The sequence below is a fragment of the Rhinoderma darwinii genome, chromosome 1, assembly GCF_050947455.1.
Source record: "Rhinoderma darwinii isolate aRhiDar2 chromosome 1, aRhiDar2.hap1, whole genome shotgun sequence".
Classification (NCBI taxonomy): domain Eukaryota; kingdom Metazoa; phylum Chordata; class Amphibia; order Anura; family Rhinodermatidae; genus Rhinoderma; species Rhinoderma darwinii.
Window position 1 is genome coordinate 416,449,396 of NC_134687.1, and position 24,076 is coordinate 416,473,471.

At 44.2% G+C, this 24,076-nt stretch overlaps 1 protein-coding gene across 6 annotated transcripts in view; it reads left to right on the forward strand.

Moving 5' to 3' along the window:
* The window catches only part of LOC142655072 (dnaJ homolog subfamily A member 4-like), a 125,267-nt gene that overhangs the window by 92,356 nt on the left and 8,835 nt on the right, over positions 1 to 24,076 (forward strand). For 4 of the 6 annotated variants that reach the window (XM_075828974.1, XM_075828972.1, XM_075828971.1 and 1 more), the window contains exon 8: positions 6,767 to 8,188. The exons of 1 other annotated variant lie outside the window; for it this stretch is intronic. In XM_075828974.1, coding sequence (XP_075685089.1) covers positions 6,767 to 6,979 — 213 coding nt within the window. In that variant the 3' untranslated portion in view covers positions 6,980 to 8,188. Of the gene's footprint in view, positions 1 to 6,766; positions 8,189 to 24,076 lie in introns of those variants that run through there. One more of the 6 variants, XM_075828976.1, reaches the window with a different exon arrangement.

Here is a 24,076-nt window from a genome sequence, read left to right on the forward strand (position 1 = left end):
AAAATAGGTCGTTTGAACCCAGCCTAAGACACAATACCATCCATGAGTTTAATTGAAAAACTAATAATTAAATGTTTATGACACTTAAATCCAATGTGCATAATCATTTGGAACACGGTGTACTAGCAGCACACGTTACCAATTATGTAAATAAAAAGCGTAATCAATCGTTTTTTTATGTGGTTTTTGGCACGTAAAATGCGCAAAAAAACGTGTCAAATACACGTCGTGTGAACCTGTCAACTGAAAAGTCATTCACTTCACTTTCATCATTCTAAGGCCTTATTCACATGAACTTGTCTGTTTTGCGCACGCAAAAAACGCTGCGTTTTGCATGCGCAAAAGTTCAGTGTCGCATCTGTATATGGTGCGTGGCTGCGTAATTTTGGCGCAGCCGGCATCATTATGACACTTTGTTTTTATGTTTACAAACATAAAAGCAGGAGGTGCTTTTCTGTTTTCATGCATTTTTTTTACTACTGTAGCGCAAATCACGTGCGGCACCCGGAAGTGCTTCCGCGTGCCGATTGCGATTTGCACGCACCCATTGACTTCAATGGGTGCGTGCTGCGCGAAACACGGGCAAGTATAGGACATCTCGTGAGTTTTACGCAGCAGACATACGCTGCGTGAAAATCACGACCTGTCAGAATGGCCCCATTGACTTACATAAGTCCGTGCGACGTGGGTGATTTCCACCCACGTTGCGCGGACGTAATACACGTTCGTGTGAATAAGGCCTAAGGGTATGTTCACACGCAATGTTTCCAGCCGTTTTTCGGGCCGTAAATACTGCGTTCTGTTCCGACTGGGTTTTTTTTACGCGCCCGTTTTCCAAAAACGGCACGTAAAAAGACGCCTGCCAAAAAGAAGTGCATGTCACTTCTTGGGTCGTTTTTGGAGCCGTTTTTCATTGACTCTATAAAAAAAACAGCTCCAAAAACGGCCGTAAAAAACGCAGCCAAAAATGCGAGTTTGATTAAAAAATGGCTGAAAATCAGGAGCTGTTTTACCTCTGTTTAGTAAGCGTGTGAACATACCCTTAGCCTTTTGGTTTGTCCTATAGCTTCTGCCAGCTGCAGAATCACACCCAAAATGACAGCCGGACACTGCTTAGCAATTTGAAGATACCTTTTCCTGGCTTGTAGGAGGGATGGTGGGATTCCCTCCCACATTTACGGCAGCTGTGAGTCAGGTTGCTTTGCCTTATTCACCTTGCTGTAATTCTGGGAAGTGCTCCCTCTGGTGGCCAACATAGGAAAACATGTCAAATTATTATTTTTTCAATACTTTCCACCATGTGGAAGAAAAAAAAAAATACAGCGAAAAACTTCAAATATAATAGAAATAAGTAACTTACTAAAAAAAAATAAGGTTTAATTTTCGACACATTCCCTTTAAGGAATGGAAACAACCGGACAAGAAGTTTTCTCACTCTAGCGGTCTGGATGTTTTCTACCCTTTTCAAGAATGCAAATCTTCCGAATGGGTTAGGTCTCTGGCGGTGGATCCTCCTGTTTCTCCTTTAGCCAAGGCTACTACTTTACAGATCCTCTGGATCACTGTGTGGGGCTTTTGAGGCCTCTGGCTATGCCTTTCGGCCTTTGTCTGGTAGCAGGGCCCATCGAATGGGCTCACAAACTCTGACGTGACCTGCTCTTGGGCCCGCCTCAGTAGGACCTGGTGGTTCTGTCTCACCTTATCTCTAAAGGGTCCAAGTATGTGTGTTATGATTCCCTGAACACTGCCTGTCTGGTGGCTCGGGCCTCTGCCTCTTAGGGTATGTGCACATGATGAGAGGCTTTTACGTCTGAAAAGACAGACTGTTTTCAGGAGAAAACAGCTGCCTCGTTTCAGACGTAAATGCTGCTCCTCATATTATGCGAGGCGTCTTAGACGCCTGTAATCTTGAGCTGCTCTTCATTGACTTCAATGAAGAACGGCTCAAATTACGTTGCAAAGAAGTGCCCTGCACTTCTTTGCCGAGGCAGTCAATTTACGCGTCGTAGTTTGACAGCTGTCAAACGACGACGCGTAAATTACAGGTCGTCTGCACAGTACGTCGGCAAACCCATTCAAATGAATGGGCAGATGTTTGCCGATGTATTGTAGCCCTATTTTCAGACGTAAAACGAGGCATAATACGCCTCGTTTACGTCTGAAAATAGGTTGTGTGAACCCAGCCTTATGTTACTTGTCCACAGGACTATCTGGCTTATTGCTTGGTCTGCTGATAAGGCTTTCAAGCGGTCCATGGGCTTCTTTTTGCAGGTTCCCGTCTCTTTAGTCCTAGATTGGACGAAATTATCTCAGAGGCCACGGGTGGTAAGAGCACCCATCTTCCTTAAACCAGGGTCAGATGAGCTACTTCGGCCAAAAGGCGGGTCCTCGTTTTCCGTCCTTTTGTGGGTTCTCCAACAACAGGTCGTCCAGGTCACAATCTTCCAAAGATCGGAAAGTCAAACCTTCCTTCAAGGCTCGCACTTCCTGGTGACCCTTGTTCTCACCTGTGAAATCTGGAGCTGGCAAGGCCACTTCCGTCTGAAGGTGCACCCCCACTCTATTCATATTGGGTGGGGTGTAGGCTTCTGCACTAAAAGAACGTCTGGCTCTCACATTTTGGAAGCCTGGGTTCAGGAGGTAGTATCCTCCGGATACAAAATAAAATTTGTCAACTTCCCTTTAGAGCGTTTCCTTTCAGTCCGCAGTCTCCCTACAGGGCAGCAGCCTTTTTTTCGAGCAATCGACTCTATGCTCCTTCAAGGAGTTATCATTCCAGTACCCTCCAGGGTTTCTATTCCAACCTTTTTGTCATCCTGAAAAAGGGCAGCTTGGTGCAGCCCATCCGGGAACTCAAGCTTCTCAATGCACATGTTCGAGTTCGTAATTTTCGGATGGATTCTCTCCGAACTGTCATTGCTTCCATGGGGGCAGGGGGAATTTATTTTCCTCAGTGGACATCAATGAGGCGTATCTGCTCGTTCCTATTTGTCAAATTCACTAGCGCTTTTTAGTACTGTCCAGTCATTCCCTTCGGTCTGGCCACGACCCCGGGAGCCTTTACGAAGGTTTTCTCTGTTTGTGATGGCACTCCTCTACAGCAGCGGGGTGTCTGTCACCCTGTGCCTGGACGTGATCCTGATCAAGTCCCCCTCCAGGGAGGACAATGAGACGACTCTTCGGATTACACTAAACACTCAGGCAAGATTTGGTTCAGTTGACAATCCAACCAAATCCACTCAGTCTCCATCCCAGCAGATTGTGTTCTCGGGGGTCGCCTTCCACACTACATCTGAGAAGGCTTTCCTTCCTCCAGAGCGTCCATGGAATCTTCATGACTGGATTCATTCCTTGCAGACAGCCGTTCCGACTTCACACCGCCTGCGCATTTTGGTTCCCGGGACCATGGTGGCCTTCCCTTTGCTCAGTTCCACACGCGTCCTCTTCAACAGGTGATCATGTCCCGTTGGAACCGATCCTTGGATTCTCTGGATCTAAAGTTCATTCTTCCCCTTGCAGTCCGTCGGTTGCTTTGGTGGTAGATCGCCTCCCCAGCCATTTCCAAGGGTCGTTCCTTCCTTACACTGAACTGGCTGATCCTCTCCACGGATACCAGTCTTAAGGAATGTGGGACACTTTTAGGAAACTCAAGGCTCTGGGGCTGTGGTCTCCACAGGAATCCTCCCTTGCCATGAATCTCCTGAATTTGAAAGACCATTTCCTGTGCCTGCTGCACTGGACAGGCATCTTCACTTTCAGGACACCTAGTCTGGGTTCAAACAGACAGAGCCGTGACTTATCTAAATCAGCGGGTTGCACTCAGAGCGTGGCGGTGATGGCCGAGAAGATTCTGGCCTGGGCAGAAGCTCACGTTCTGGCTCTGAAGGCAGTACACGTTCCCAGGGTTGACAACAGGGTCGCAGACTTTCTCAGTTGCAAAAAGATGGATCCCGGGGTGTGATCTCTTCATCAGGAGATCTTCAACCAAATATGTCTCAGGTGGAGCCACCCGGATATGGACCTGATGGCCTCCAAGTTCAATCGCCAGGTCCCCTGCTTAATCTCTTGAGCACGGTATGTGGAGGCCTACAGCGTGGACGCACAAGGTCCGACCTCCGTCTCCTGTATGTCTTTCCTCCTCAGCCGCGGCTCCTCCAACGGCTCGAGGCAAAAGGGATTCCAGCCATTCTCGTAGCCCCAGATTGATCGTGCCGTTGTCGGTACGTGGACCTCTTGTCCTTGTTAGCCAACGTCCTCTGGACCTTGCCTCTATCCCGACTTTCTCTCTAAGGGACCGCTCTTCCACCAGACTTTAAGGTCGCCATTTTTAACGGTGTGGCTGTTCTGAGGGTCCGTGGTCTCTTGGTCTCTTGGAGAGTGTTATTCTCAGCCTGCATTTACAATCGTACCTGGAAGGCCTACCTTTGTTGGTGTGAGGATCGCAAGCTTCTCCCCTTGCTGTTCTTTTTTTCTCTATCCAGAATTCTTTACTTTTTGTATGGTGGTCTGGATCAAGGTTTGGCACTCAAATGCCAATGGCAGACACCCTTCAGGGAGCTAAGGCTGACGTCAAGAATTTTCTGCAGGGGGTGGCTCATGTGGTCCCCCCCCCCACAACTTATCGTCCTTTGATCCACTCTTTAGAAATCAGTTTGGTTTTAGATGTCTTACTATCAGCTCCCTTTGGACTCTTGCGAGACATCTCCTTTCGTTTTCCGTTCTGGAAAGGGTTTTTTTCTGGTTGCGGTGAGGTTCATCCAGAGGGCCTCTTTCCTGCCATTCTCCTTTTCTGACTTTTCACCAAAATAAGGCGGTGCTCCGCACAGTGCCTTCTTTATGGTCTAAGGTTGTTTCGGCTTTCCACATGAATAAGGATATTGTTTTGGCGTCTTTTTCTCCATCTCCCAGTCATTTGAGGGGGCGTTCCCTCCATAATCTGGATGTCGTTTGCTCCTTGCTGACTTCCCTTTCTGACACTTCATCCTTCCGAAAGATTGGATTTCCCTGTTCATACTCCCGGAGGGTGCCAGGAAAGGTTTGGCGGCCGCCAAGGCCACCACTGCTTGCTGGATTCAAATTATTTTTTGCGAGGCTTATCGATTTTGGGGAAAGGTTCCCCCTTTCCGGCTCACAGCCTACTCTACCAGAGCGGTTGGAGCTTCCTGTGCTGTGCGCCATCTGGCCTCTGCCCTTCAGTTGTGCAAAGCGGCCACGTGGTCTTCTTTGCTTGCACACTTATGTCAAATTCTATCAGATACACACCTTTGCTTCTGCAGACGCTTCCCTAGGTTGTATGGTCTTGCAGGCATCTGTGTAATAGCTGACCATGTCCTGTGTTCTGTTCCCACCCCTGGGGACTGCTCTAGGATGTCCCATGGTCCCCCAATGTAACAAACAAGAAAACAGGATTTTTTTTCTTCTCCAGTTCATTGGGCGACACCGCTCCCACCCTGTAGTGCCGGCGGCTACTTAACGCCGACGTCTGCCTCCTGCTGGCGGCCGCCAGCTGGACTGTGCTCACTGGCGCCCGCCTCCTCTGTCAGGCAGTGAGGCAATCTCTCCGTAGGTTGTGCGTGCTTTCTGACGGTCTCTTAAAGGGCCACCGTGCGCACCAGTAAGTGTCCCTAACCTATCCATGGATAGCCTGGTCGATTAAAGGAACTCTGCCCACTGTCTCAGTGAGAAATATTGTTACTAACCCAGTGTTAGGCTGTAAAGGTTCCGTATCCTGTGTCCACGACCAGCCCTGTATCCTGAGTCCTGTGTCAATGAGCAGCCCTGTATCCTGTGTCAGTGACCAGCCCTGTATCCTGAGTCCTGTGTCAGTGACCAGCCCTGTATCCTAAGTCCTGTGTCCGTGACCAGCCCTGTATCCTGTGTCAGTGACCAGCCCTGTATCCGGAGTCCAGTAATCCGGCACCAGTCTGCTTCCAGTAATCCGGCACCAGCCTGTTTCCATTAATCTGGCACCAGCTTGTATCCGCTACCTGCAATCTGATTGTGTCCAGTTGCCACCAAGGTACCATCTACCAGTGACTGTATTACGCCTGTCTGGCCACCAGCTACTCCGTTGTGGCAGAGTAGCCCAGTGGATCGACAACCCCATCGGATGTTACACACCCATTTTTTTTCTTTTTAATTTTTTGTTCTTGGATTTCAGTTTGAGGGATTCCCCTCTAGTGTTTGACATACTTTTCTTACCTTATATCTGCTTCTCCTTCTTCTTGCGGACAGACTGAATAGCTCAGAGTCTGTGGGCAGGCTATATCCTGTTGGAGAAGCCACTTATTTATTTCTTAGTGTCAAACCTCCTAGTGGGAACAGCATATACCCACGGTCTATGTCCCCCAATGAAGTGGACAAGAAAAGGATTTTACGGTAATTACTCAAAAACTCCTGTGGTTTTTTTTTTTTACCACCTGCTATTGTTGCACAGTTATATGTTCTGAACTGCTTATAATGAAATCTATGGAATAATAATTTCTATGTATCAGCTGTCACTGAAAATAAGTAGATCACTGTAAAAAAAAAAAAAGTCTGTGAAAGCTCAATTCTTCTATGCTTACTCTACATATCACAGTGCACATTAAATCACCATGTGCTGGGTAAAAGACACGACAAGACATACTTATCCTATGCTGCTGTGCACTCAATGTAGATAAAATTGTCTTATTCATTTAAACCATCGGTTATTAAGAGGAGAAAGACTAATATATCTGTAATTTGGTACTGATAATCCATGTCTACTCCTGTTAATATTTTTCAGGTGACTTTCCCAGAAAACCATTGGCTTCCAAGAAACAAGCTCTTAATTTTGGAGACTTTGCTTCCACCCAAAGAAGATGTAACGGTCACTGATGACATGGGAGTTGTAGAGCTTGTTGAATTTGATCCCGGACTTCACAATCGAGAATACAGAGAAGAGGCATACCCTGAGGATGAAAGTGCAAGGGGAGGTGTTCAGTGTCAAACATCATAATATTCTAAAAAGTTGGATGGAAGGGACTGTTCCCTATTCTGTGCTCATCTGTTTATAGGGTCTGCTGAAAACACATCTGCCTAGTGGATCTTGCGTTAAATACAAAGTTACGTTTATTTTTTAGTTTTTACCAGTGAAAAGGTAAAAAAAACAAAAACACTGTTGTAATTTAATACTTCCTCTACCTGAAAAATACTTCCTATTTTTGCACATACATGTTATTTAACCCCTTGGCGAGATGTCACATAACTGTACGTGACAGCCGCCAAGTGGAAGTATGGAGCACGCTCACAGGCAGAGCACGCTCCATACTGAGCGAGTGTCTGATGTATATTACAGCCAACAACCCACGGTAACAGGCGGAATCGAAGATTACTTCGATACCGCCAGTTTAACCACTTAGATGCCGCCGTCAATAGCTACCGTGGCATCTAAGCCGTATAATAAGGGGGACGATCTTCTTCCACCCAATCGCAGAGTCTCGATGGTTGTTCAGGCCCCCAGGTCTGCCATCTTTGTACACCTATGAAGCCCTGCCTCCAGCAGGTCTTCCTAGGAGGCTGTCAAAATCATAATATACTGCAATACGTTAGTAATGCAGTATATAGTGCAAGTGATCCAGCGATCGCTGGTTCAAGTCCCTTAGGGGGAACAAATTTTAAAAAAAAAGTAAAATACAGTTAAAGTGTGTGTTTGTTTCTTCTGTTTGTACAAAAAAAAATAAAACGTTTTTTTTTAAATAAAACAACCTTTTACCATTCTTTTCCCTTAAGTAATGTTAAAAAAATTAGCATAACTGGTATCGCCGCATCTGTAAAAGTCTGAACTATTACAATACAACGTTATTTAACCCCTTAATGACCAGGCCATTTTGCACATTAATGACCAAGGATTATTTTTTGTTTTTTCACGGTCGCATTCCAAGAGTCGTAACTTTTTTTTTATTCCGTCGACATAGCTGTATAAGGGCTTGTTTTTTGCGGGACGAGTTGTATTTTGTAATTGTACCATTTTTAGATGCTTATAATTTATTGATTAACTTTTATTAACTTTATTATATGAGAGAATTGAAAATAAGCAGCTATTCCAGCATTAATTTTCACGTTATAAATTTACGCCGTTTACTATGCAGCGTAAATAACATGTTAACTTTATTCTATGGGTCGGCACGATTACGGGGATACCAAATATGTATATGTTTTATATGTTTTCCTATGTTTGCACAATAAAAAGCCTTTTAGAAAAAAATTACTTGTTTTTATCGCCGCATTCCAAGAGACGTAATTTTTTTCTTTTTCCGTCGATGTGGCCGTATGTGGGCTTGAGTTTTGCGGGCCAATGTGTAGTTTTCATTAGTACTATTTTGGGGTACATAGGACTTATAGATTAACTTTTATTTTATTTTTTTATGGGGGGAATGGGAGAAAAGAGGGAATTTTGCCGTTGTTTTTTGCGTTTTTTTTGGACGCCGTTCATCCGGCGGTTTAATTACTGTGTTCATTTTATTGGTCAAGTTGTTACGAACACGGGGATACCATATATGTGTATGTGTTATTTGTTTTGGCACTTTTACTAAATAAAACCACTTTTTGGGCAAAAAAAGTAGTTTTATTTGATTTTGACTGTAATTTTTTTTTTCACAAACTTTATTTAACTGATTTTACTTTTTTTTTTTTTAGTCCCACCAGGGGACTTCCACTATGCGATCTGTTGATCGCATATATAATGCTTTGGTATACTTAGGCTGGGTTCACACAACCTATTTACAGGCATAAACGAGGCGTTTTACGCCTCGAATTACGCCTGAAAAGACGGCTCCAATACGTCGGCAAACATCTGCCCATTGCTTTCAATGGGTTTGCCGATGTACTGTGCCGACGACCTTTAATTTTACCCGTCGCTGTCAAAAGACGGCGCGTAAAATTACAGCCTCGGCAAAGAAGTGCAGGACACTTCTTGGTACGTAATTTGAGCCGTTTTTCATTGAATCCAATGAAGAACAGCTCCAAATTACGCCCGTAATTGACGCCTCGCAAAACGCGAGTACGAGCAATTACGTCTGCAATGCAGGAGCTGTTTTCTCCTGAAAACAGCTCCGTAATTTCAGCCGTAATTGTCGATATCGTGTGCACATACCCTTAGTATATCAAAGCATTATTGCCTGTCAGTGTAAAACTGACAGGCAATCTGTTAGGTCATGCCTCTGGCATGGCCTAACAGGCAGATGCTGAAAACAGACCTGGGGGTCTTTGTTAGGCCCCCGGCTGCCATGGAAACCCGACGACGACTCGCGATTTCTTTGTGAGGGCGCCGATGGGGTGACAGAGGGAGCTCCCTCCCTCTGTCAAACACATTAGATGTCGCTGTCACTATTGACAGCGGAATTTAATGGGTTAAACTGCCGGAATCGGAGCGCGCTTCGATTCCGGCAGTTGCAGCAGGAGCCAGGCTGTGTATAACAGCCGTTCTCCTGCCGCTGATCGCGTGGGTACACTGGCAGTACCCGCGCGATCACAGGACGGATATATCCGTCCTCCTGCGCGAACTAGCAGCTGCAGAGGACGGATATATCCGTCCTTCGGCGTTAAGGGGTTAACCTGCTTGTTGAACGCCGTAAAAAAATTTAACACAAGAATTCAAAACTCCCAAATTGCTGTTTTTGGATCACTTTAGTTCCCTAAAAAGTTATCAAAAAGTCGCATGTACCCCAAAATGTATTAATAAAAACTACAGCTTATCCCGCAAAAAATAAGCTATCACACCGCTAAATCAACAGAAAAATAAAAAAGTTAAAAGTATAGCTAAACATTTAACAAACTTCTGACATGTCATAGTGACATGTCTGAGGTTTTGATTGGTGGGGGTCTCAGTGCTCGGACCCCCACCAATCGCAAAAATGAAGCAGCTGAAGCGCTTGTGTGAGCGCTCAGCCGCTTAGTTTCTGTTCGGCTTTTTCCGGAAATCAATGTATCGGAGGACGGACTCAAGAGAAAGTCTATGAGCCCGTCCTCTGATACATTGATTTCCGGAAAAAGCCGAACAGAAACGAAGCGGCTGAGCGCTTCAGCTGCTTCGTTTTTTGCGATTGCGATTTTTTGCGATATGACATGTCAGAAGTTTGTTAAATGTTTAGCTACACTTTATTCACACAAGCGTATTTCACGTCCGTGTTACGCACGTTAAAACAACGCACGTCACACGGACCAATGCAATTCAATGGGGACATTCAGTGTTATTCACGCAGCTTGTATCCGCTGCGTGAAACTCACTGCATGTCCTATACTTATGCGTTTTTTGCGCATCACGCACCCATTGAAGTCAATGGGTGCGTGAAAATCACGGACAGCACACGGACGCACATCCATGTGCCATGCGTTTTTCACGCATCAATTGCAAATTACATGTAAATGTCTTTGAAAAGATCTAGAAACAGGCAGAAACCAGGAAGTGTTTGTTGAGCTGGTTTTATCATTGTGGGTGAGTTTGTCAGGATAGAAGTGCAGCCATGCCACGCTTTTTTGATGTGGAGAAATTAATATGCCTGGTTAAAGAGAGGCCTGAACTATGGGACAGTCGTGGTACCACGATCGTATCAAGAAGGATGTTGCATGAGAAGACAAAGGGAAAACATTTCGTTTCCCCAGCAGTGGAGTAAAAGCTCAACTGGTGAAAGGAAAAAAATAGGTAAGTACATACTGTTTTTTTGGGGTTAAATATCCCTGTTTGTACAGTGTGTCTCCGTGCTAACAAGTATTAATTTACAAGCGTATAGTAGGTGTCACTGTTGAATTTGCTGTTAGTTCTGGTCCTTTTTTGTGTTTTTTTTTTTTTAGTGTTTTTAACCCCTTAATGACCAAGCTAGTTTGAACTTTAATAGAGAATAACTTTGCGAAAGTTTTGAATATCCAAGTAATTCTGACATTGTTTTTTCGTAACATGTTGTACTTTATTTTAGTGGTAAAAGTAGACTGATACAATTTGTGGAAATTATTAAAAAAATAGAAAAATTGAAGAAATTTTGTAAAAATTAAAGTTTTTCCCCATTTTTAACTGCAATATGTCACATATATACACACATACTGTACAATTTTTTTAAATTAAATATGTATTTCCATCTCTTTACTCTATTTTGGCAGCACTTTTGAAAAAATAAAATACATTTTCAGCAATTTAGAGGACTTGAATTAAATTGAATAAATTTTGAAGTACATTTTGTTTTCCTGCACCAAGCCAGGTTTTCAGAGGCTCATAGGTCTCAGAATGATGGAAACCCCCACAAATGACCCCATTTAGAAAACTAGACCCCTTAAGGTATTTATCTAGGGGTATAGTAAGTATTTTGACCCCACAGTTTTTTGCTAAATTTAATACATAGCAGGTAAAAAAAAAAAATGTTTCACTTTTTTCATAAAAGTATCAGTTTGAAGACCGATTTCTTTGTAAAGCGAACATGAAAATGAAGAAACACACCACAAAATCTATCACCCTGTTTCTCCTGTTGTCAAAAATACCCACATTGTGGCCCTAATGCGTTGCCTGGACTCACGGCAGGGCCCAAAAGGAAGGGCGCACCCGGAGACTTTCAGGACTCATATTTTGCTTGAAAATATTTTAGGCCCCACTGTACATTTGCAGAGGCTTTGAGCTGCCAGAACGATAGAAACTCCCCATAAATGACTCCATTTAGAAAACTAGACCCCTTAAGGTATTTATGTAGGGGTATAGTTAGAATTTTGACCCCACAGTTTTTTGCTAAATTTAATACATAGCAGGTGAAAAAAAAGTAATTTCACTTTTTTCATAAAAGTATCAGTCTGAAGACCGATTTCTTTGTAAAGCGAACATGAAAATGAAGAAACACACCACAAAATCTATCACCCTGTTTCTCCTGTTTTCAAAAATACTCCCATTGTTGCCCCAATCTGCTTATTAGACGTGTGGCTGGGCCAAAAAGAGAGGGAGCACCCTTTGGCTTTCAGGGCACAATTGAATAAATTCTAGGCCCCATATCATGCATTTAGAGGCATTGAGCTACATGAACAAAACAAAAAAACACGCAGAAATGACCCCATTTTAGAAACTAAACCCCTAAAGGTATTCATCTAGTGATGTAGTGAGCATGCGGAACAAAAAATTTTTAAAGGAGGAAATAATGGGTATTATTTCAGACACTATGGGTATATAATGTTTTCTTCAAATTCTTATTACGTTTCCAGATAAAATAGAGGAGACGTGGTAGAAGGTTATTTTGTTAGAAATATTAATAAATTTGTGCGGCATACAAAAGAGAAGGGAAGCCGTGTATTCATAACGGATGCATGTTGCTATAGACGTATTTGCCTGTACTTATGACTATGCCTTGCTGAAGAAGCAGTTGTCCCGCATCTGTGCCATTATGATGTCATTGTGGACAGAATTCTGTCCTAATATAAAATCAGTCAGAGGGGAAAAAATAATCTGTACTGGAGTGACGGGCAATATCTTCAAAAAAATGGAGGAAAATGTATCCAACTATGTTGCAAACTTGAGTCTGTTCCCTAGATAGAAGAACACCTGCAGGGCTGCCATGATAAGGTTTTTGTTTTTTTTCAGTGACTGGTTGTACAACGTCTCTTTGGCTCCATCAATCCCTATATGAGGGACGAACGTGCCAAGTGACGCGGCACACCATAACAGGCCCCTGCCCGGCAAGGTAGGAACCACTATGTGCACAAAACAACCAATCGGTTAAAGTATATATAAAGGGGCAGTGTCCAAAACCATCTATAGGTGTTAAGGATCTGCCAGGCACAGCTTCTGTATCCACGCCCATAGGTAATCAGTCTGCACCTGCTTCTATGTCTGTGAGACTGACTCCATCTTCCACCACTCAGGATGGCAGGCTTAGGAGTGGGAGAGCCTATCACAGCCTGTCCAGACATAGAAGCAGGTGCAGACTGATTACCTATGGGCGTGGATACAGAAGCTGTGCCTGACAGATCCTTAACAATAGGAACAGTAAAGGATCACTAATCCCCAAAATGATGTCAGTATTTCCAGAAGAACTGTAACAAAGCCCATGGTGTATTGATAAGGAACAGCTCGATTATTAGAGATCCTCAAAAAAAAAAATATCATGCCCATATCACGGTACAGAATTGGGAATGTAACAGCCGTATGTGGCAGGACATAGTCATCAGAAAAAGGAAATACATCCTCAATTTATTCTTGTAACCAGGACCGCAGGTGTTGTATTTATCTACTAATAAATGCAATGCCCACATTTCTTTTTTATTTCAAGAACACTTGTGGGGGTCCATGTTCTGAATAGACAGATGTGGACTCCTGCACAATAAACCGTATTCATTTGTGAGTGATCATGTCCAGGATTTAATTGTCCAAGAAATGTATAAAAAAATCAAAGGGGAATATTAGTTTTACAGTCTGAAATAAATACTTTACTACCTCCCCGTGAAAATCCCTCCGTCCCTTGGAAAGCCCAAAAACTAAGCAAAAAATATGAATAAATGAAATTGACTCCCTAAAATGTATCCCCCACCCCACCCTTTTTGGTGTTCCCTAAATTATATATAAAATCAATAATTAGAAACGGTGTGATAGGTCTCAAAACAGGGGAAGTTGCACAGGCCTGGATTTGAAGGGCACATGGGGCAGTAAAACCGGGTATCCCTCCTCCTTCCATGTTTACTGCACACCAGGCATCTCCTTTGGGGGTATTCCTTATTCTCAGTTGTAGGGACGGGGTCAAGGAAGGGGCGCTCAGTGAGTCTTTTGACATACAGGAGGTGCTCTATAATTTTCTCCTGATATTGGAGGAAACTGAGCGTTCCCTGGGTCTTGTACAGCACATAGCTGTCATAAATAGCCATCTGGATGAGATAGATAGCTACCTTTTTATACCAGGCCCTAGTTTTGCGCTTGACCAGGTACGGTTGTAGGACCTCGTCAGATAGATCGACTCCCCCCATAAACTTATTATAGTCCACCACGCAGACCGGTTTCCTCTTATCAGAGGTAGCACCCTTCGCTCTCACTGCCACTGTGGTGTCTTCATGCACGGTGGTCAGCATGTAAACCTCCTTTTTGTCACTCCATTTGACAGCGAGCAACTGGTTGCTTTCAAATGAGAGTGTCGCACCCCTTTCTATTCGCCTGGACACCAGTTGTTGAGGGAAGCCGACTCTATTTTTGCGCACCGTCCCACAGGCCCCTGTATTAGCAACATGGAGGGACTTATACAGGGAGACACTGGTGTAATAATTGTCGGTATACACATGGTACCCTTTCTGTAGGAATGGCACCATGAGTTCCCAGACAATTTTCCCACTAATGCCAACATCCTCTGGGCATCCTGGGGGATTGAGGTGGCGGTCCCTGCCCTCATATATAAAAAAGGCACAGGTGTAGCCCATTGTGCTCTCGCACACCTTATAAAGCTTCACACCGTATCGGGCTCTTTTGGAGGGGATGTATTGGCGAAACGATAGACGGCCCTTGAAGGACATAAGGGACTCGTCTACCGCTATTTTTTGGCCTGGGGTTTACAAATTAACTTGTTGAGGCGATCATGGCCTGGGTCACTTCTTGGGGGGATTTGGGAGTTGTCTGAGAAGTGCATGAAACACATTAGAGTCTCGTAGCGCGTTATGGCCATGACAGCAGCAAATACAGGGGTGCTATGGATAGCGCTGGTAGCCCAGTAGGAGCGGATAGAAGGTTTTTTTACTATCCCCATGTTTAGGGTAATTCCCCAAAAAAAATTAATCTCACAGACGGTTGTGGGGATCCATCCTCTGGCATAGTAAGACATGGGATTTTGGGTGACAAATTGCCTGGCGTATAAATTTGTCTGCTGGACAATTAGTTCCAGGACCTGATCGCCTATAAAAAATTAAAAAAATTATAGGGAGTAAAATTTGCGACATCAGTGTTGATGCCTGGAGTCGCTGTAAATGGCGGAATTTGGGGGGAGAAAGAAACTGCAGGATCCCACATTGCGGGAGGGACTACATTACTAGGCCCTGCTCCTGACCCTTCATCGGTGACAGCTGCGTCCACCACCATAGGGCTGGGGGGTGCAGCGGCAGAAGCAGAACCTGTGTCGCTTTCTGAGCCAAGTTCTGCTTCTGACGCAGTGTCCGTACCGCTGCCGGAACTGATAGAACATAGCATGGCGTATGCCTGCTCTGCAGAGAACATTCTGCGGTTCATTATTTTGTAACACTAAACGAACAAATGAAATTATTTTTTTTTGTATTTAAAATTTTTTTTGTATTTTTTTTATATATACACTACCGTTCAAAAGTTTAGGGTCACCCAGACAATTTTGTGTTTTCCATGAAAACTCACACTTATATTTATCAAATGAGTTGCAAAATGACTAGAAAATATAGTCAAGACATTGACAAGGTTAGAAATAATGATTTTTTTTTAAATAATAATTTTCTCCTTCAAACTTTGCTTTCGTCAGAGAATGCTCCATTTGCAGCAATTACAGCATTGCAGACCTTTGGCATTCTAGCTGTTAATTTGCTGAGGTAATCGGGAGAAATTTCACCCCATGCTTCCAAAAGCCCCTCCCACAAGTTGGATTGGCTTGATGGGCACTTCTTGCGTACCATACGGTCAAGCTGCTCCCACAACAGCTCTATGGGGTTGAGATCTGGTGACTGCGCTGGCCACTCCATTACAGATAGAATACCAGCTGCCTGCTTCTTCCCTAAATAGTTCTTGCATAATTTGGAGGTGTGCTTTGGGTCATTGTCCTGTTGTAGAATGAAATTGGCTCCAATCAAGCGCTGTCCACAGGGTATGGCATGGCGTTGCAAAATGGAGTGATAGCCTTCCTTATTCAAATCTCCCACTTTACCAGCACCAAAGCAACCCCAGACCATCACATTACCTCCACCATGCTTGACAGATGGCGTCAGGCACTCTTCCAGCATCTTTTCAGTTGTTCTGCGTCTCACAAATGTTCTTCTGTGTGATCCAAACACCTCAAACTTCAATTCGTCCGTCCATAACACTTTTTTCCAATCTTCCTCTGTCCAATGTCTGTTGGCTTTTGCCCATATTAATCTTTTCCTTTTATTAGCCAGTCTCAGATATGGCTTTTTCTTTGCCACTCTGCCCTGAAGGCCAGCATCCCGGAGTCGCCTCTTCACTGTTGACGTTGACACTGGCGTTTTGCGAGTACTATTTAATGAAGCTGCCAGTTGAGGACCTGTGAGGCGTCTATTTCTCAAACTAGAGACTCTAATGTAAACTTGTCTTGTTGCTCAGTTGTGCAGCGGGGCCTCCCACTTCTCTTTCTACTCTGGTTAGAGCCTGTTTGTGCTGTCCTCTGAAGGGAGTAGTACACACCGTTGTAGGAAATCTTCAGTTTCTTGGCAATTTCTCGCATGGAATAGCCTTCATTTCTAAGAACAAGAATAGACTGTCGAGTTTCACATGAAAGCTCTCTTTTTCTAGCCATTTGGAGAGTTTAATCGAACCCACAAATGTAATGCTCCAGATTCTCAACTAGCTCAAAGGAAGGTCAGTTTTATAGCACCTCTAAACAGCAAAACTGTTTACAGCGGTGCTAACATAATTGCACAAGGGTTTTCAAGTGTTTTCTAATCATCCATTAGCCTTCTAACACAGTTAGCTAACACAATGTACCATTAGAACACTGGAGTGATAGTTGCTGGAAATGGGCCTCTATACACCTATGTACTGTAGATATTGCATTAAAGACCAGACGTTTGTAGCTAGAATAGTCATTTAGCACATTAACAATGTATAGAGTGTATTTCTGATTAATTTAATGTTATCTTCATTGAAAAAAACTGTGCTTTTCTTTCAAAAATAAGGAAATTTCTAAGTGACCCTAAACTTTTGAACGGTAGTGTAAGTATCAAGGTTTTTGTTTCATTTCAATACATTTTCATTGATTTTCAAAAGAAAACATCAATCACGTAAAAGAGAGTTAATGAACTCAAGTACAATTCTAGCTGGGATGGCGGAGTATTTAAACTAGGACTGAGAAGGGAGTTCAATGTAAAAAATAAAGGGGTAGTTAGGTTAACCCCTTAATGACCAAGGATTATTTTTTGTTTTTTCACGGTCGCATTCCAAGAGTCGTAACTTTTTTTTTATTCCGTCGACATAGCTGTATAAGGGCTTGTTTTTTGAGGGACGAGTTGTATTTCGTAATTGTACCATTTTTAGATGCTTATAATATATTGATTAACTTTTATTAACTTTATTTTAGGGGAGAATTGAAAATAAGCAGCTATTCCAGCATTAATTTTCACGTTATAAATTTACGCCGTTTACTATGCAGCGTAAATAACATGTTAACTTTATTCTATGGGTCGGCACATATACGGGATACCAAATATGTATAGGTATTATATGTTTTCCTATGTTTGCACAATAAAAAGCCTTTTAGAAAAAAATTACTTGTTTTTGCATCGCCGCATTCCAAGAGTCGTAATTTTTTTATTTTTCCGTCGATAGGGCCGTATGTGGGCTTGATTTTTGCGGGACAATGTGTAGTTTTCATTAGTACTATTTTGGGGTACATAGGATTTATAGATTAACTTTTATTTAATTTTTTATTGGGGGAATGGGAGAAAAGAGAGAATTTTGCCGTTGTTTTTTGCTTTTTTTTTTGGACGCCGTTCATCCGGCGGTTTAATTAATGTGTTCATTTTATTCTTCAAGTTGTTACGATTGCGTGGATACCATATATGTGCCTGTGTTATTTGTTTTGACACTTTCACTAAATAAAACCACTTTTTGGGCAAAAAAAGTAGTTTTATTTGATTTTGACTGTAATTTTTTTTTTTTTTTTTTCACAAACTTTATTTAACTGATTTACATTTTTTTTTTTAGTCCCACCAGGGGACTTCACTATGCGATCTGCTGATCGCATATATAATGCTTTGGTATACTTAGTATATCAAAGCATTATTGCCTGTCAGTGTAAAACTGACAGGCAATCTGTTAGGTCATGCCTCCGGCATGGCCTAACAGGCATTTGCTGAAGGCAGACCTGGGGGTCTTTGCTAGGCCCCCGGCTGCCACGGAAACCCGACGGCGACCCGCGATTTCTTTGCGGGGGCGCCGATGGGGTGACAGGGAGCTCCCTCCCTCTGTCAAACACATTAGATGTCGCTGTCACTATTGACAGCAGCATTTAATGGGTTAAACTGCCGGAACCGGAGAGCGCTTCGATTCCGGCAGTTGCAGCAGGAGCCAGGCTGTGTATAACAGCCGTGCTCCTGCCGCTGATCGCATGGGTACACTGGCAGATATATCCGTCCTCCTGCGCGAACTAGCAGCTGCAGAGGACGGATATATCCGTCCTTCGGCGTTAAGGGGTTAAAGAGGGGTTAGACTATATTGGTGGGGGGAGAAACAGACTGTGGGGCGAGGACTAGGCAACAAGATAAGGAGATCCTTTTGTTACAAAACAGCAGTGAAGATAAAAATGCCCAAATAATGTAAAATAATCAAATTTCTGATACTGAAAGTGAAAAACTGAAAGGCAAGTTAAAGTGTATGTTCACAAATGGCAGAAGTCTAGCAAGCAAAATGGGGGAGCTAGAGGCCTTGGTACTGGAGGAACATATTGATATAGTTGGTGTTGCTGAAACATGGCTGGACTCACATGATTGGGCTGTAAATCTACAGGGTTTTACACTGTTTCGGAAAGACAGGACAAATAGGAAAGGTGGTGGTGTATGTCTGTATGTGAGAAGTGATATGAAGGCGAGTGTGAAAGAGACATTAGAGGGTGAAGACTATGAGGAGGTTGAAACCTTGTGGGTGGAACTAGAAAGGGAGGTAAACACTGAAAAAATTACTTTTGGTGTAATCTATACATAACTGAGGAGATGGAAGGTCAGCTATATAAACAGATGGATCGGGCTGCACAGGCGGGTACTGTAGTAATAATGGGAGATTTTAATTACCGGGATATTAATTGGTGCCATGGTTCGGCTTCAACTGTAAAGGGGAGACATTTCCTGAACCTGTTGCAGGAAAATTTTATGGGCCGGTTTGTGGAAGACCCGACTAGAGGTGAAACTCTGTTGGATCTGGTAATTTCTCTTAATGCAGAGATTGTTGTCAATGTTCGTGAAAACCTCGGTAACAGTGATTACAATCTATTATATAACCGAGGACATGGTGTCCGAAGCTCACATAGAGCTCCGCCCACATAGAGTGCCGCTCACAGCCCAACCACCAGTTAGCTCCGTCCACAGCCGGAAGACTGAGGAAGGAGATGTGAGTGATTAGTGGCATAGCTTAAAGGACGGGTGTCGCGAAAAAAACATTTTTAAGATAAATTTGATTTTAGTGTTTTATTTAAACAAAAAATTATTTATTTGTGTGTTTGTGTTTTACTTTTTTTTTTTCAAACTTTTCTTCTCTATGGGGGCTGCCATTTTTTTTTTTCATCTCTGTATGTGTCGATTAACGACACATACAGACATGGAATACGGCACAAACAGCCCCATAGAGAATGCGAACGGGAGCCGTTCCATTCACTATGCTGTACGCCGTCTGTGTGGGAACGGCGCATGCGCCGCTCCCACACAGTCCAAATGGAAGGTCTTCGGCCGAGCGACATCCGGCGCTATTTTCTTGTGGACCGGAAGCCGCGGCCGGACAGTAAGATGACTACTTCCGGTTGCGGCTTCCGGACATGTGGTCTGAGACAAGCACAAGGAGCGGAGGGTGCGGACGCACCGAAGGGAGCGGCGGCGGCAGGAGCAGGTAAGTTATGTCAGTGTTTGTTCGTGTTTTACTGTGTGATTACCACTGTATGTAAGCCTACTACACTGTGTATTCGCTCAAATAATGGCGGCACACAGTGTAGGAGGCTTGAACATTCAATCCCCTCCTTTCTCCTGGCACTAGCCAGGATAAGGGAGGGGGGATTCTGTGAGCTCACTAGAGCGTGTGTGTTTACACCAAATTTGCAGCATAAAGCAATGTGGTTGCTTTACCACATGCCAATGCTGTAATTTTGGGAATTGCTCCCTCTACTGACCAGCACAGGAAAATGTTATAAATTAGAATCTAATTTATAATATTTCCTGACTTGTGAAAAAATTAAAAAAAATTCTAACAATGTCTAATCATGTATACACTAACTGTTTGACTGAAAAAAAAAAATAATAATAATTTCTAGCAACACATTCCCTTTAAATTCCCCACCCTCCCTCCCATACACAGTATAATGCCCCCCGCTCCCTCCCATACACAGTATAATGCCCCCCCTCCCTCCCATACACAGTATAATGCCCCCCTCCCTCCCATACACAGTATAATGCCCCCCTCCCTCCCATACACAGTATAATGCCCCCCTCCCTCCCATACACAATATAATCCCCCTTCCTCCCATACACAGTATAATGCCCCCCTCCCTCCCATACACAGTATAATGCCCCCCCTCCCTCCCATACACAGTATAATGCCCCCCCTCCCTCCCATACACAGTATAATGCCCCCCCTCCCTCCCATACACAGTATAATGCCCCCCCTCCCTCCCATACACAGTATAATGCCCCCCTCCCTCCCATACACAGTATAATGCCCCCTCCCTCCCATACACAGTATAATGCCCCCCTCCCTCCCATACACAGTATAATGCCCCCCTCCCTCCCATACACAGTATAATGCCCCCCTCCCTCCCATACACAGTATAATGCCCCCCCTCCCTCCCATACACAGTATATTGCCCCCCCACCCTCCCATACACAGTATAATGCCCCCTCCCTCCCATACACAGTATAATGCCCCCTCCCATACACAGTATAATGCCCCCCTCCCTCCCATACACAGTATAATGCCCCCCTCCCTCCCATACACAGTATAATGCCCCCCCCCCTCCCTCCCATACACAGTATATTGCCCCCCTCCCTTCCATACACAGTATAATGCCCCCTCCCTCCCATACACAGTATAATGCCCCCTCCCTCCCATACACAGTATAATGCCCCCCTCCCTCCCATACACAGTATAATGCCCCCCCTCCCTCCCATACACAGTATAATGCCGCCCCTCCCTCCCATACACAGTATAATGCCCCCCCCTCCCTCCCATACACAGTATAATGCCCCCCCTCCCTCCCATACACAGTATAATGCCCCCCCCCCTCCCTCCCATACACAGTATAATGCCCCCCTCCCTCCCATACACAGTATAATGCCCCCCTCCCTCCCATACACAGTATAATGCCCCCTCCCTCCCATACACAGTATAATGCCCCCCTCCCTCCCATACACAGTATAATGCCCCCCTCCCTCCCATACACAGTATAATGCCCCCCTCCCTCCCATACACAGTATAATGCAAAAATCTGTTCTTGTATAACCATTTCCCAACAAGCTTTCCAACTCCGAAATAAACAATATGGATGATTGTTATATTAGAGATACATTTTTACATCTATTGCAAAGTCAAATTTTAAAGGGAACCTGTCAGCAGTTTCTTGAAAACTGCTGACAGCGTTATAACCAGGTTGGGGAGTGTAGCGTAACTGCTATGTTGTCGTATATGTACAAACAATGCTATACGATGTTATGCGCATGCAATATCGCGATCACAAAATGTTCCTGTTGAATTTCTTGAAATATAAAACCAACTTAATACCCTCCCCCTACCTACTTACTGCTAGGCCCTATTCACACGACCGGAAATCCCGGCCGTGTGACGGACGTTTTTTGAACGGCCGTCATACGGCCGCAGTAGGAACAATAGACTCCAAATGGGGCTATTCACACGGCCGATTTTTTGACTAAGCCGTGGCCGGGTATTCCGCTCCAGGAGAAGTCCCTAACTTCACTCTCCAAATTTGGACAGTCACATCAGAGACTTCTCCTGGAGCGGTCCCCTACTCCTGAAGCAGAATCCCCGGCGCTGTGGCCGGTGATTCAGATTCAGGAGAAGTCCCTGACTTCACTCTCCAAATATGGACATTGAAGTCAGGGACTTCTGGAACGGTCCTCTACAGTGGCGCTATGTACAGGAAGGTAGGGGATGCCATCTATGGGGGGGGGGGGTGCTATGTAAAAGGGGGCTGTGGTGCACTACCTACACGGGGGCTGTGTGGCACTACCTACAGGGGGGCTGTGGCAGTATCTACAGAGGGCATATAACAATGTGCTACATAAGCATATTTAATATAGGGTGGTAATAGGAGTAAATTATAAAGTCCATATAAACATAAGGGAAGGTAATGGTACACAGGAGAGTGCTAAAGCAAGTTACAGGGATATAACATACACATGATGGATGCAAAAGTAGAGAGCACAGCAAACTATTTGCTTATCTGTGAGATGCATAGCCCATTGTCCTTTTTTAACCTGTTGGTTTATGGATTCTTTTATTTATTGTATGTCATTATGTAATTTCTATAAAGTATTTTTCTATTTTTGCATATTTCGTTGTTTCTCAGCATCTTTTTCTTCTAGGTTATATATAATAATGAGAAATAGTTGCACTTTATGTCTGGGAGTTCAGCCACCCCGCTACAATGGGAATGTATGAAGGCCATATTATGATAAGATATTTCTTTGAATTATATAGAGGAAAGTTCATTACAAAATGGAGAATACATTTCTTAGTAATTCGGCATCCTGCTTGATAACTCATAATGTAATTTCATACAGAGAATATAAGCAAATAAACCATCCTTCCAGGGGCAATCTGGGCAAGTGCCCGGGGCCAGAGGCTGGAAGGGGGCCCAGTTCAACCTGGTTCTCCCGTACCGGCTGTTAAATTTACAGCCGATTCAGAGAACCAGCGTGAAGCGGGACCTCACACCCAATTATATCTGCATCCTTAGGATGCGGATACAATTGCTTACTGTAGCGCTGGCGAGACAGTGAACTATCCGTTCCCTTCCTCCCATTCGGCGCTTTACTAATGACATAGTCGGCGCGATGATGTCATCACGCTGAATGCGCCATTACGCTGGATGACGCCCTCTGGTCTCTGACCAGTCCTGCGTCACTGGAGGAAGAAGTGGGAACGGGGACAGGTGAGAATGTTTTTTTTTTTGTTCTGGGCAGCGTTGAGGGTAAAAGATGCAGGGGGCATTATCTACTTAGGGCGTTGTAACTGGCACAATCTACAGGAGACGTTATCTAAATAGGGCATTGTAACTGGCATAATCTACAGGGGACGTTATCTAAATAGGGCATTGTAACTGGCACAATCTACAGGGGACGTTATCTACATAGGGCATTGTAACTGGCACAATCTACAGGGGACGTTATCTACATAGGGCATTGTAACTGCCACAATCTACAGGGGACATTATCTGCAGAGGGCATTTTAACTAGCGCTGTCTACAGGGAACATTATCTAAAAAGGGCATTGTAGTAGAAATAGGGAGGAAACCTCCAGCTCACCGGTAGTTGCGTCTCCAGACACTTCGCACGGATCCCCGTGACGGCCAGCGGTAGAGACTGCAAGAAAATAGAGAGGATGGTCCAGCGCAGTGTCAAGTTTAAAAAGGAAATATAATTCCCAATTTTATTGGAGATAAGATTCTTCTGCCATGACTAAGAGCACCGTGTGTGCTTGAAACGCGTAGGCTCAGGCTATCAGCCCGCTACTACATCCACCTTGAGACTGCGTCTCCCTTTTGTTTTTTAATCTTATCTCCAATAAAATTGGGAATTATATTTCCTTTTTAAAGGAATAGTGTCGCCAAAAAAAAATTTTTTATATCAGTTTGAGGTTAGTGTTTTATAAAAAACTTTTGTATTTATGTAAAGGATCTGCCAGGCACTACGTCTGTGGATACTCCCAGGATTAATCAATCGACACCTGAGGCCGGACCTCTTAGACTGACTCCGGCTCCCACCAATCAGGGTGGCAGGTTCAGGAGTGGGAGAGCCTATTGCGGCCTGGTCAGTCGGAGTTAGCTCCGCCCCCTGTCCATTTATACCTGCCATTTTCTCTTCCTCATTGCTTGTGATTCTTCCTGGTTTCCTGGCTCTGCTCCAGCCTTGCTCCAGCCTTGCTCCAGCCTGCTACTGCCTTGCTTCAGCCTTGCTACAGCTGCCGCTTATCCTGCTTCGCTCTGAC